At 39.4% G+C, this 14,581-nt stretch overlaps 1 protein-coding gene across 2 annotated transcripts in view; it reads left to right on the forward strand.

Moving 5' to 3' along the window:
• The window catches only part of LOC117289148 (puratrophin-1-like), a 72,306-nt gene extending 57,725 nt beyond the window's left edge, over window positions 1-14,581 (forward strand). The window contains exons 16-23 of one of the 2 annotated variants that reach the window (XM_033770142.1): window positions 353-496; window positions 1,183-1,260; window positions 4,540-4,575; window positions 4,950-5,084; window positions 5,928-6,108; window positions 7,310-7,426; window positions 8,775-9,128; window positions 12,171-14,581. In XM_033770142.1, the coding sequence (XP_033626033.1) occupies window positions 353-496; window positions 1,183-1,260; window positions 4,540-4,575; window positions 4,950-5,084; window positions 5,928-6,108; window positions 7,310-7,426; window positions 8,775-9,128; window positions 12,171-12,235 (1,110 nt within the window). In that variant the 3' untranslated portion in view covers window positions 12,236-14,581. Of the gene's footprint in view, window positions 1-352; window positions 497-1,182; window positions 1,261-4,539; window positions 4,576-4,949; window positions 5,085-5,927; window positions 6,109-7,309; window positions 7,427-8,774; window positions 9,176-12,170 lie in introns of both variants that reach the window. The other variant, XM_033770143.1, reaches the window with a different exon arrangement.

Consider the following 14,581-nt stretch of genomic DNA (forward strand, 5'->3'; position numbering starts at 1 on the left):
TCTCTCTCTCTCTAGTCGACCGAGGTCGGAATCATGTTGAGGCTTGCACATCCCTTTCTTTACAGCAACTATGGTAAAGTTAATATCTTGCTCAAGGACACAAGTGCCACAACCGACACTCGATCCCAAACTCCGCTGATCAGCAACACCAGAACTTGAGTCCGGTGCTCTTAACCGCTCGGCCACGATACGCAGGAATTACTCATTGCAGAGTCTTTCTCGAAGCCTAAGAGACAAACCAACACACCCCATTCTAACAAATGTGTGCAGGCAGCAAAATGTGCGCGCATTCGACGCAACGACTTACCATGAGGATAATGATCGTAACAATATTTGTATCTGTTTGTTTTAGTCGAAACAGCGTAATCTACATGACAAAATGGACGTTGCTAGTTACCTCCTGAAGCCTGTGCAGAGATTGGGGAAGTACGCTTTGCTGTTACGGGACCTCATCAGAGAGTGTCAACCCTCAGATCAAGAGCTGTCCGCACTCAAGGTAAAGAAAATCAACCAAAATGTTTTTAAATCAAGCTTAGCTGATGAGCTGATTTCCTACTTTGCTTTTTTTTTCAGGTGCCATAGAAAAAGACACTGTTCAAAGTTAAGTGTGTTCGGCGTTCAAAGTTAAGAGGAAATCTCTTTGAGTATGAAATTCCAAACTCAGAGTCTTAGTTAGAGTCGAGTTTGAAATTTCATACTCAAAGAGGAAATGGCCTAACACACTTGACTTTGAACAGGGTTTTTTAAGTTAACTCTTTTTAAACGTACATGTAGGGTCACACTGTGGAAAATTTATTGTGAATTATACTTTCCGCTATGCAAAATTTCTCTAAAGTTTACCTTAAGCAAAGTTTTTTGAGATTACATTTTCTGCGATTAACATTGCGCTACAGCCAGCAGCCAATATTTGAAGCTTAAATCGCTTGATTCCGACAACATACTGCTTACAATTTTAGGTGAGGTTGTAGCATATCTAAGTCTCTGTTGAGTAGTGTTGCCGGTAAGTTGTCAACCACTGACCAATTCTTTTCAGAACCAACACTATACTCAAAAGAGATTTACACATGGTGCTACCGCTAGCCTCACCAAACTCTACTTTATCATGTAAAGTTTATAATTCTACTTGTTTTAAATGTGGCACTCTTCCTAAAGTTTCCAGTGATTTATTTTTCCTTGCACCAGTCTGCTGAGGAGATGGTACAATTCCAGATGAGGCACGGTAATGACCTACTAGCAATGGATTCCATCAAAGATTGTGACGTGAGTAACTCTAACTACTGAACATTTGTTAGCAAAAAAAAAAAAAAAAAAAACAGTTTTAAAGGTCGTGGGTTCGAATCCCACCCTAGCAATATGACTGTGTTAATTTTTTTCACAGAACTGGGGAGAGTACTGAGTAGACAGTGCTTATCTCACATGAGTGTAAGAGTAAACTAAAGTAGTGTTCTCTATCCCGGTGCAAATTTTTAAATTTATGAAAACAAAACAAAAAAACTGAGACCTTTATCAGAGAAACAGGCACTTCTTGGAAATAGTAAAATGGCAGTGAAAGTGAAGACAAGTAAAACATCAGCTTTGATATCAATGTGATGTGACGCCTGAAACATTTTTTATGTTGAGAAATACTTGTCTTATAAGCCCTAAATCAGGTGTTTTTGAAAGCTCTTATTCTCTGGTTTTTGATGAGCAAATTAACCAAGTTTGGAGTTTTGGCAGAGAGTGCAAAGGTTTTGGTATGAAGTGACACATTTGTAGATTTGTTCATTTTTGTTCAAATAATAGAAGGGATATTAATTTTATAAGAGATGTAGAAAGGATGTTTCCGTCCATGTTTTTAAAATTTGATTTTATGGTGATTACATGTCATTTTATTTTTGAACATCAAATGAATCCACTCAAACAGTTTCAGTATAAACCTGCATGTCCATTTAGATGTTGAAACACTTTCTTAGTTACAAAATTACAACTATTGGAAAATCTGTTAACGTGCTGTTGCAAAGTGATACCATTTACAGTGTTTCCTGTCATATAATAATAATACTAATAATATCGAAGTCTTATATAGCGCACGTATCTACCAAACAAGTACGCAAGGCGCTGAGTATATACAACTTTCCAGAAAGATAGGTTATTGCCCTGCTTCATTTTTTCTCCCATCACTCCAAGAGTAAACTTGTCTGCTTACCTTAAAGATTGAGTATGGATTAATGATTGATAAAAAGTAGGTCTGAGACATTGCTTATTATAATCAAACTCTGAAAAAGAATCAATGCGGGTCATTATTAGCCGAAGAACGGCTAAAGAATCTACAGTTAATAATTGGCTTAAAATAAATCAACGACTGAGAAAAAAAAAAGAAAAAAAAGTGCATCAGCCTCCGTCATATTTCATCACTGCCGAGGACGACGAAACACTCTTAACCTCATGGCCGCAATTAATCCAACCATGTCATAATCTCATCTAATCCTGTTTGTTGATGGGATTAATCCAGGGCTTGGGTTGCTCATGAAGCAATCTCTACTAGTGATTGTTCTTGGGGCCAAGTAATCCAATCAAAAGGGGCTCTGTTAATCCAATCAAGTTTGTGTATGTGGCAAATTGACCCAATTGTTATGAGGTAGGGTTGTGTTGAGGGGGAAAACGCTCTGTTTAGTCCATGATGGATATGTAGATGGGTGACAGTGATAAGGGGAAATGACGCAGTCCACAGTTTTGTGTTGTTACACCTTATGGTTTGGACTCAGGTTTTTTGATATTATAGTTGGAGCATTGAAAGATGGGGTGAAATAACTACATGTTTGAGGTCATTCAGAACAGTCAATGTTACAAACTTTAAAAACATTTTCCAAATTGCTTCTCAGATTTAACTTTTGGGGCACCTAAAGTGACATCTTTTCCACATACATGTAACCACATTTTTGTATAAGATATCACAAGCAGTGCTCCTGGAGCTAAGCTGACTAGGGTGCAGATTTTTTTAGAAAGCGCCATGAGTGCCTGCATTATAAGACTTCGCTATACAAGACTTCGATTATTAGTTTGAAGTGAAATGTTTCTCAAAATGCTTTATACTATCCAAAGCTGCTGTAGACTTCTAACCCAAAGTCTGTATATGACAATTAATTTTATAGAGTGATTACCAAATGTATACATTCCCTTTAAAGGGAAGGTACACGTTTGGTAATTACTCAAAACAAATATTAACTTAAAAACTGACTTGGTAACGATCATTGGAGAGCTGTTGATAGTTTAAAACATTGTGGGAAACGACTCCTTCTGAAGAAACGTAGTTTTTGAAAAAAGAGGTAATTTCTAACTAAAATGAAAAAAAATAATACTTCTAGCTAGAAGTATTTTATTCCTATCTGAAAGCACACAAATTCGTCCAACAAGGGTGTTTTTGCTTTCATCATTTTCTCGCAACTTTGATGACCGATTGAGCCCAAATTTTCACAGGTTTGTTATTTTATGCTTATGATGGGATACACCAAGTGAGAACACGGCTCTTTGACAGTTACGAAACGTGTACAGTGCCTTTAATAGGTCATCGGACCTTGTTAACGCTAAAAATACATTACAGAGCTATACTAGTGTTGAACTAAACTTCTGTACCACCTGGATATAATTTGATTGGTCCTTGGGTATTTAACTGACATTTCTAAACAATCGTTAAGGGAGAAGGATTAAAAATACATTAACATTTATTGAACTATACTAACGTATTAAGGAAGAGAACAAATGTAGCATGAATGTCAGATTTACTTAGCGTAGATCTTATTTGATAATTACCAATCTTCTCTGGAAATAGTTTCGACGAGGATGTGCTGTCATTCGGAAGATGAGTGACACAATTTCCCTTTCTGAGTTTAGGAAATTGTTACATTTCCTCTTTGGAATGTACTTATTATAAAATGAATGTATTTTTATTATTTCCGTAAATTGACAGATTGTTGGGTTCAAGGACTGTGAATTGTTTAAGACATTGTAGTTTTGGGTTATCAAGGTGTTTTTTTTATACTAAAAAGGCGAGATATTTTTTGGGGAAATGAAAATTAAATGCACGGTTTTCTTTGCCTATTTTAGTAATAGTAATATAAATGCAGTTATTATATAACACTTTATCTTACCCTGGGGCGCCCCAAAGTTGTTTTCCCAACGAGGTATGCAGAGCTTGTTTGAATTTTAAGACCCATTTATTAACAAAACACCTGGTAAAATCGTTTACAAGGTGCTGTCAGATGAAAAACTAAGTTTCGTATTACTTTTGCAAAGTAATCAGATACAATTGTTTGAACAGAATAAGTTTGTCTCTGTCGGAAAGAATACTACATTCTTTGTTACTTTTACAAACAGTTATGAAACACCTTTTTTTTTACAAAACGAATTTGTCTCTTTTCAGATACAATGCTAAAGTTTTTGTTACTTTTACAAAGTTATCAAACCCAGTTGTCACCACAGGATAAGTTTGTTTCATACAGTCGTTGATACTATTACAATCAGTCATTAACAAACATTTGATTTTTTTTGTGTCTTTTGCAGGTTGATCTCCACGAGCAAGGTGAACTATTAAGACAGGTAAGAGGTTATGTAAATGCAGTAACGTTTAATCGCAGTCTGCATTTATCGTGGAAGAGTAGGGATTCAAACCCTGGTATTTCTGGTTCTTTCCAAGCCCCCTTGTATACAGGTATCCTTCAGGCTATGTGAGCTACAATGATTTAGTTCACTTCTCACAGACCTGGAAGATTTCATCTTTCCATTTTACAGAGGGGCACTTGAAACTCTTAAGTTCAATGGGGAAATTTGGAAGGGACACCAAGGCCAATACCAGGGGGAATGGAGGCCATGATGTGCCTGTAATTCCCGGCCTGTTGTTAGGCATCCTTGAGTTCTTTATCAGAAATATAATAATACTTATCTGATCATGTTTTAAACATTGTTCTTTGCAGGATGAGTTTTTGGTTTATCGAGGTCATAAGAAGTGCGTCCGTCACGCCTTCCTCTTTGAAGACATGATTTTATTCAGTAAGTCTAGGAGGACTGCCAGAGGACATGATGTGTACCACTACAAATTCAGCCTCAAGGTAAAATAGAAAGTTACAGCTGTCAACACACCGAGTAAAACCTACCCATATTTAAACGTGTTTGATTGTGATCTGGTAGAGCGGTCTAGTTCACCGTACCCCAATTTGACAAAAAGTAGTTAAGCATGACAACATTATGCCTACCAGAATAAGGTTACTAGCCAAACTTTCACGTCACAAGTACAATTTGTGACTGGTATCCTGCTCATTTTTGCTTAACAGAAAATGGTTATGCAATTTTTTTTCTGCTTAAGCAGTCTCCTTTGAAATTGGGGCATGGTGTTGTCAGCAGCAGAGTGTGGGTTTGATTCCTGGTCATGACACGTGTGTTATCAAGATAACATAATTGCTCTGTAAAAAGTTGGGTAGGTAGTGCTGTTCTACCAGCCAGCCGTCGATCTCACCAAAATCTTCCTAACTTAAGATTAATCTTAGGACTTAAGTCGAGTCCCAACCCTGCACTGTAGCATGCAGACCTTAAGATTAACCCTAAGTTAGGATGAGTTACATCCTACATAACTCGAGATAAGACGAGTCCTAACTCTTTGCGAAATCGACGGCAGGCTCCTTGGTGGATATGCCTACATCCTTGCAGACATGAAGGGGGTTAACCCTGTTTCAGCCCAGGAGTAGGTGGCAGTATTCCCCTGGTGTCAGTTTATCTGGGTCCACAGCCCAAATCCTTTTAATGTAGCCCTCACCTTCAAGTGGCTGTCCGGCCTTGTAATGTTGAATAGAAAGATCTTTGTGTTGTCAAAACTGTTGAATGTCGAGTAGACACTTTTCACTACCCCTTTGTTTCATTTCCGAAAAATTATGATTTTGATTCCCACCCGTTCACAGATGACAGATATTGGAATGACGGAAAGTATTGGCGAGAGCGGTCTGAAGCTCGAGATATGGTTCCGTCGACGTAAGACCAACGACAAGGCGTACACCCTTCATGCGCGCTCACACAGCGTCAAGCAAGCATGGACTCAAGACATTAGCAAGTTGTTATGGAAACAAGCATTCAGGAGCAAAGGTGAGCTACTCAGTTCGTCAGGTCACTGTTTCATTGAGCTGCTAAGCTCAGGAAAGTCTTGCTTAGGAGGAATGGGTTACTGGCCAAAGCACAGGGCAATACTCTTGGTTTCCTGCAAATTTTTGCTTAGGATCTTCGTTTGGCTCGCATAATGATGTTTGGCAGTATCATGATGTTAATTAGTCTGAGCTCCTACTCAGTGCAGTCTATATTGTCAATTTATCCCCCAGAAAAAGAAAAAAACAGGACGGGTTGCCTGTTTTTTTTTTTTCTGGCATGGTTGGGCGCATCACCTTGTAAACCTTTACAAGGTGCTAAAAGCATGTCAATGGGTCTCTTAATTCCAACTTGACATACATGTCAAAAAATAATGGTTAAAATAATATTAACAAGTTCTTTTATTGCGCTTTATCTACTAGCGTCTCAAAGCTCTTGTTATTAGTTTTTCAATTGTAAGACCCATTGATATAACACCTTTTAAAGGTTTACAAGGTGCTACAGCACACCCAGCAGTCACTGCCAGAAACACTGGGGCAAACCCCTTCTCTTCAGGAAACCCGTAAACAAGGGCGCTTGGAGTGAACCAGACATACAGGGTTAAGGCCTGTTTATAGTCGGTCGCGCGATGGTCCCGCGATGGAAATCTTGCGCGCAATCCTAAGACTGAGTCCCATGATTGCACGTCAAGATTTCCATCGCGCGACCATCGAGCAACCGACTATAAACCTTTAAACCCTACTCTTTAGCCATAATCGAAATTGGGTTATGTGCATTACAAAATACATAACACAATGGACCTATGGCTTTACGTCCTACCTAAAGAACATTGGTTGAAATAAGTGTTTTATTGGTTGAAATAAGTGTTTTGCTCAAGGACATCAGTGTCAAGACCGGGACTTAAACCCTAACTTAGCTGATAAGAAACACCAGAACATGAGTCCAATGTGCTTGACTGCTCAGCCATGACGACAAGCCGTGCCTAATAGAATGCTATGAGACGCCGGTCGGGTGTGTCATACCTTTATTTAAGAACTACAAAAATAACACGTGTTAAAATACACAGAATAGAAAAAAAACTGGCCACCAGGCAACTGTCCAAATTAAAATATGGGGTTACGTCTGTCTTGCCAACAGAGAACGCAAAGTTACTTATTTGTATTATCAGTTGAACCCTAAACCTTTTTTGTGTTTTACTTTACAGAAGCCAGACAAGCTCAGCTGTCCTCCATGGGTGTAGGAAGTAAACCGTGTTTAGACATCAAACCAAATGAAGGCAGAATCAACGATCGAGCGATATCCATGAGAGATAAAGGCAAAGGTAGGCACAACATATCATTTTTAGTCTTCTTGAACTGAAACTTTCTTGTCTGCAAAAAATTGTATTCTAACACTCGATTTTGAGATATGATGGACACAACACAGGTGTTTTCCCTTAACGATGGTCTGCTGGCCTAATTCTGGTTTAAATATCAGAGGAACGGTCAAAATTCATTCGAGGGCCCAATTTCATAGAGCTGATAAGCACAAAAATTTACTTAGCATGAAATTTCTGCCTCGATAAAAAGATGATTTCCAACCAATTAATTTCCACATGATTTTCAAGATGAGCAAACAACAGCTGAACACCAGTAACAAGCAATATGCAAATGGAAATTTGGTTGGTAATCCTGTTTTTATCAAGGAAGAAATTTCATGCTTAGCAAATTTGTGTGCTTAGCAGCTCTATGAAATTGGGCCCATGTGGTCCGGCTGTCTAGTTCAGTGATGGAAAGCGTTATCATTTCACATGAAAATGGACTAACTTGTGAAAAAGCTGGCGGACTATTGAAATGGCATGCTACATGTCACTGTACCTACTGGTCAGTAACTAAAGTAGTTAAAAAAATACATAATTCCTGAAACTTCATGGATGAACACCTTAAGGCCTAGTCACACTGCAGCGATAACGATAACGATAACGATCAAGACGCAAAGAGAACGCATTCAATTGGTTGAATTGCTCCACGCAGAATACGCAAATGCTCATTCAACCAATGGACTGCGTTCTCTTTGCGTCGTTATCGTTCTCGTTCTCGTTATCGCTGCAGTGGGACCGGGCCTTAAGTCTCATGTTGTGTGTACACCACATACACAATGTGCAAGTTGTATACAGTTGACTCTAGTTATAACAAGGTAACTTGGACTGGCCTAGCTCCTTGTAATCGGGCAGTGTTATAAGAGGACAGTAAAACGAAGAAACACAAAGCAGTAATGAGATTCGGGACATCTGAGCATACTCTTTATAAGCAGAACCTCTTGTTAATAGCGCTCTTAAGAGTGAGAGCAAACTGTAAATTACAATGATGTTGTGCAATTGAGTCAATGCGAGATGCGGTACCCGCTGCGGTATTGGCTGCTAAAACATAGGATTCGAACTGCCTCTAGCTACCGGGCAATCTCGGTAGTCTAGTTGGTAAGACACTGCTCTAGAATTGCAAGGGTGGTGGGTTCGAATACATGTACCATCCGAGTAACATGCCTGTGATATTTTTTTCACAGGACTCAGGAAAGTACTGAGTATACAGAACTTACACACATCGGTGTATGGTAAAAAACCAAAATTAATGCGAGATTTGTCAACAAATTGGATTGATTTAAAAGTTATTTTCTCATGTCTTTGACCACAGCACCGCGGATGCGGAATTCAATCGCCATCACTTCCTTCAGTCCAAGTCAGCTCTTACATCTCAGCAGCCTGTCCAATCTCTCCTTATCCAGCGCCCCGTCCCCGTCTCGTAACAGCCGAGTCCGCTGCTCTATGAGCTCAATCCCCTTAGTGCTTAGCCAATCGTCTGGGGACACCCTCCTTGCGGAGTCCGAAAGCGGTAAGGTCGACCAGGCACTGAGTGAGGAGGAGGAGATCAGGGTCAGACTCCCAGAGGACGGGACGTCCAGTCGGAGTTCGGACAGTGGGAGTGTCTTCTCACCGGAGATGTTCCAGAGCACGGAGAGGGTGGATCGGTGCGAGTCCCTGGCCAGTGGTGGGTCCGATGAGAGTAGAAATGTTGTAGCTTGTAGTGTTACACAGGTGCGTTTAATCCTGTCAGTGTTTGCTTGCTTGCTTGACTCATAGTTAATCTACAAATGTTGCACGCTGTGGTGAGGTCTGAAGAATAGCCTAGGGTGCCATTTGTCCACGAGGGAGCCATTTACCCACGAGGGAGCCATTTACCCACGAGGGAGCCATTTACCCACGAGGGAGCCATTTACTCACGAGAGCATACAAAACTAATGGACCCCATCACAGTGTGCAACAATTGTTTTGTTATACCATGGTAATGAATTGTAGGCGATCTGTAGTCGACTTTTACCACAAAATTGGCACCACTAAAAAGTTGATGATTAGTAGCCGTCGTTGAGTGGTGAAAATGACCAGCTGTGGGCACGATCAAAGTAACGTATCTGGTTCGGGTGCATGACTCATGTTCACCTGTGCCATGTACGTGTGTCTTTAGTACATATCCCACGACGGGTTCACGACCAATAAAAGTTCACAATATATGACCATGGTATAACAGTATTATACATTGCATAATTCCTAAGCTGATTTCTGTTAGGGGGCGTAGGGAAGGTCAAACAGTGGTAATGATTTCATGTAGCTGTTGGCCGCAGCATTTGAAGCTTTTATCTATGGAGAGTTGTAGCGCCAACAATTCTGCGCTAGTTGTGTGAGAGATGTACAAACAAACGGTTCTTGATATAAAACTCAAGTAACTTCAGAATTGTCCACTTCTGTTAATGTTGGGCTGGGCAGTTGCTAAGCTAGCATACCAGAAAATCATCCATTTCTTATGACAAACCTGATAATTGTTTGTACAAAAAAACCTCAAAAATGTTAGCTGCCTTAATTTTCTGTGGGCTTCTGGAAAATCGTTAGAGCCAGCTCGTGTGGAGTGGGTTTTTGCTAACAGTTGGAATTCGCCGAACTTCAAACAGGTAGCAGAATTAAGCTTGGTTTCTGAATGGAGGCGATTCTGTTTTGCTTTTGTTCAATTCCCTGTTGACATGAACAAATTGTTCTCTGAAGGCAAATTTAGGAGGGGTGCAATGTACTTTGCATACAATGGCAAGTAATAGAGGCATCTGTTAATCGCACAGAGGCCTTCACTAACTCATGATTTGACAGGTCCACATTGACTATGTGGATTGGAATACAGCTATGGCTGCATCGCCACGGTAACAAGGCATAGGCCTACACTAACTCGCTTGAAACAACAGGTCCATTTTGGCTATGTGGATTGGAGCACGGCTATGGCTGCATAAAGTAACATGCACTGAGGCATATTCTGCACTAACCAACAACCTTAGGAACATTGCTCCATGGGAACAGACACAGTCAGAGTCGTCAATTCACCCAGGACCTAAAAGTGATCAATCAAAGGAAACTCCAGAGAAGTTCATGCATATTCATGTCTAGTGCTGCTGTGCTCATTAACATATGTCTTGTGTTTAGTTTTTGTTTATGGAGAGTAGTGACCCTGCATACACCGCTCTTATTGGTCAGAGTGGAAATGCATAATTAAGTTAAGGTGGCTAGCACCATCAGAAATTGACCCGTGTTTTCCAAGAATGTAATTTTTCTGGGTGGAAAGGTTGACTATTCCAACAGTACCGAAAGTAGTTCATCAATTGATATCATTTTGCTGTTTTTGCAAAGAATAGTACATGTAAAATAACATTGACAGATTCATTTTGGATATGTCAGGAACTATAAACTAGTAGAGAATAAGTTGTTGAAGAATAAGTTCCAAATCATAAAAGGCAACATTCCTTGTGGAGAGAATTGAAGGCAGTGGACACTATTGGTAATTACTTAAAATAATTATTAGCATAAAACCTTTCTTGATCACGAGTAAAGGGGAGACATTGATGGTATAAAACATTTCGAGAAAGAAGTAATTTTCATCGAATTTGATTTCGAGACCTCAAATTTAGAATTTGAGGTCTTGAAATCAAGCATCAGAAAGCACATAACTTCCTGTGACAAGGGTGTTCTTTTCTGTCATTATTATCTCGCAATTTCGACCGATTGGGCTCAAATTTTCACAGGTTTGTTATTTAATGCATATGTTGAGATATACCAACTGTGAAGACTAGTCTTTGACAATGACCAATAGTGTCCACTGTCTTTAAGTACTTACATCACAAATTGTTTCTGAAGTATCTAAAGTTTACACCAAAAACTTGGTATCTGGTTGCCAAAATGCAGCGAGATGATCTTTAAAGCCAAGCAGCTGTTGCGTCTTGCGAAGTATTCACTGGTATCCTTTAAGCAGTTGCCGGTGAATCAGTGAGCTTTACCCTCTGTATCATGTTCAACATTGATTTTCTGATCATCAGACAAGTAGCACAATAGACATTCAATCTGTTATTAGTAATCACGCTAAATCTAAACAAACGTTTGGCAGTTTGGTCTTTGCAAATCAGAAAAATCTGGCAACTACCGGTACCCCTCAGGAAATGTGTATGTTACTTAGCAAACATTTAAATGGGGACCAGTTGCATTAAATATGCAATACAGTGCGTTATCTGTACTTTTGTGTACAGTGCTCTACTGGCTTGACAGCAAAATATTGAAAATCTGGCAAAAAAAAATTACAGAGAACAATTCGTTTTGTGTTAAATTTTGCAACAATTTCAGCTTAATTCAGTGTGCCATATTTGAAGAGACAGTGTTCATTTTCGGTCAAAGTTGTTAAGCAAGAGATCACCGGCTGTTGAGCCATTTAAACAACTTCTTCATAAATTGTGCATTTTCTTAAATGTATCAAGATGTCAGTCGGTGTAACGTGGGAGGATGTCTGGTACCACTACCCCCCCCCCTGTCATCCAATTAAGGGACAGGATGACACTTGGACTAAAAGTGTGTCGCACGATTACACGGAGAACACACACACCCAAATAATCGGACAATGAAGACATCAATCAATTACTGGCAATATTTCCTCTCATGGGTGTACTTTGGCTGCCATAAGTCATTCTGTAATATATATTTATTGCTTTTATGTGTTTTTTATTTTCAGGTCTGACATGTGTGGGGAGTGTTCAACCTGGTCAATTAAGGCGTAGCAGTGTCATGGGTTTATAGCCACACCCTACTATGTACCCCCCCCCCTGCCCTCGCACCCCCAGAGGTTTCAAGGTGTCATTGACACATTTACAAATGAATGCTTTTCTCACAAACTGTTGTGGATATCCCAGACAACCCTTGGGCTACGTGTTTATCTCGTCAGTGTAGCCCTGTCTACAGGGTCCCACGGGGGTAGTCAAGTTGGACATACTCTCCCTACAGAGTAAAAAGTTTCCGCCGTGGAAAGGCAGTTTCTTCTCGGGACAAATTAAGTCATTAACGCTGAGAAACGAGGCAAGAACTTCATCAGATCTGAGACCGGGAGGGAAAGACCCCTTGCCCAAACATCAAGAAGTCATGCCAGTGTACAAAACCAGCGACCTCTACAAAGTGAGATAGAACTTTGACAAGAATGAGGAGAGAGAATGAAAGACCCCGGCTATGTTGAATGTTCATGTTACGCTAAGCCGTGTGGACATCGTTCCCCCCCCCCTACCCTACGTGGGGATGTCCATCTTAATTAGGAGTCGTGGATCACGGACTAAGGCTTTGGTTGTGAGACAGAGACAGCTGTTAGGGGGTCATGTGTCATAAGCTAAGACGATTAATCTGAGGAGAAAACGGTTTTAAGACGGGGGAAATCCAGAGCTTGGGTTTCATGACACTTGATAGGAAGACGCTTCATCCAGAACTTTTGAAGTTTCATGATTTTGTTTCCGTGATGGGAAGGTACAGCGTTGGTTACTTAAAGTACACCTCCATCGTAGAGCCACCATTTTTATTGTGCCTTCATTCAAACGAACCTAAACCAAACTGAGGCTGGTAGGTGGACAATAGTCTGAGCCCCATAATGAGAATGAGTGTTAATCATTGTTACTGTATACAGGGAACCGGATAGTATGATGAATAGGCCTAATGGTAAAGGTCACATACACACCCTGGTTAAAAGTCTGACTGAAGTATAGTTGTGTTTTACAGATAGTCAACCACTCATGTCAAATTACATAGAACTTGACGACTGACAACCTGTCTTTTAAGAGAAAATCTGCTCAACGTCAAAACAATGTTCTTTATTAGACACCATTTGCAGTTAAGTAATCGGTTTGCTGCAGCAGTCTGGCATTGGTATAATATCACTGAAATCATATAAAGTGCGTTTGGGCAAAGAATAAAACTCAAAATTGACGGAAGTCGTTAAGTCTCTCAAGAAACCCATGCTACATTAATAAAAGCTCTATGTACAACGTCACAAAATAGCAAGTGTGTGCACTTACAAACAAAACTGTAGTGTTATAAATATCGTCAGTGTCTTTACAAGTCTTATTTATTTTAATCAAGCATATTTTGTAGATCACCTATAAACAAATAAACTGCATTTTAATTCGTTGTAAGAAAAAGAAGAACAAAAGTTGGAGGCTCAAGATTGAATACAAATTGTTGATTTTTCTGAAAGATGTAGGACTAATCATGAACGGAATCTGTGTTCGATGACTGGTAAACTATGCAGATTAATTTACATACAAAGATACATGGGATGAATGTATTGGCAAGTGATGTACTATGACATAGCACAATTCCCTCTGCCAAGATTTTTTGTTGGGGGGGGGGGGACTATGGATCGGATAATACTTATCGAGGTTAAAAGCTTAAAAATGAAATCCAAGAAGCACCATGAACAAATCTTTTCAGAGGTGTGATGAATTGTGGTTTTAAAAAGAACTGCTATTTTGTTTTGTTTTATATATTCTATTCTCAAAGCAACAGGTTACCTCTCCAAGTACCTTTTATAAGTAGACAAAAGAATTGCCTTATACAAAAATGCAGCCGAGCAAGTACTTCTCGGGGGCCGATTTTTTTACAGTGTAAATTATTAGTCTTTAAATTGACTGCCATTTGTAAAAGCACTGACCAAAAAAAAGCAATTTTACAAAAAGCAAAATGTCTTGTGGCTTTGATAGAATTTGTAGTCCTTGTATGTGTGTAAATATGTAACAGTAAAATCACCAACAACCATTCTTAAATGATGGTGCTAACTTATTTGTTTTTTTTGTTTATTTTTTTAAGGATATAATCTTGCCTTATGACTCTCGCACATCTTGACAAACATAAAAAGAGGACAAGCTCTTCTTGGAAAATAAAATGTTAAAAGCGCCAGAGGGTCCTGTTAGCTTTTCGGAAGAAACATTTATGTTATGGACACTTTGAAAAGTATTCCAAGTAAAATTTGAAGTAAATTATGAATTGAACTGCACATTAAAACGGAAAGCATAAAATGATGCTTAATTCGGAAATGTCTGTCGCTCTTTGTGAAACTAAGCCTTAGCCAAAAACTTACCCAAATGAAATTTATAAAGTCCAGGAAAA

The sequence above is a fragment of the Asterias rubens genome, chromosome 4, assembly GCF_902459465.1.
Source record: "Asterias rubens chromosome 4, eAstRub1.3, whole genome shotgun sequence".
In the NCBI taxonomy this organism is placed as follows: domain Eukaryota; kingdom Metazoa; phylum Echinodermata; class Asteroidea; order Forcipulatida; family Asteriidae; genus Asterias; species Asterias rubens.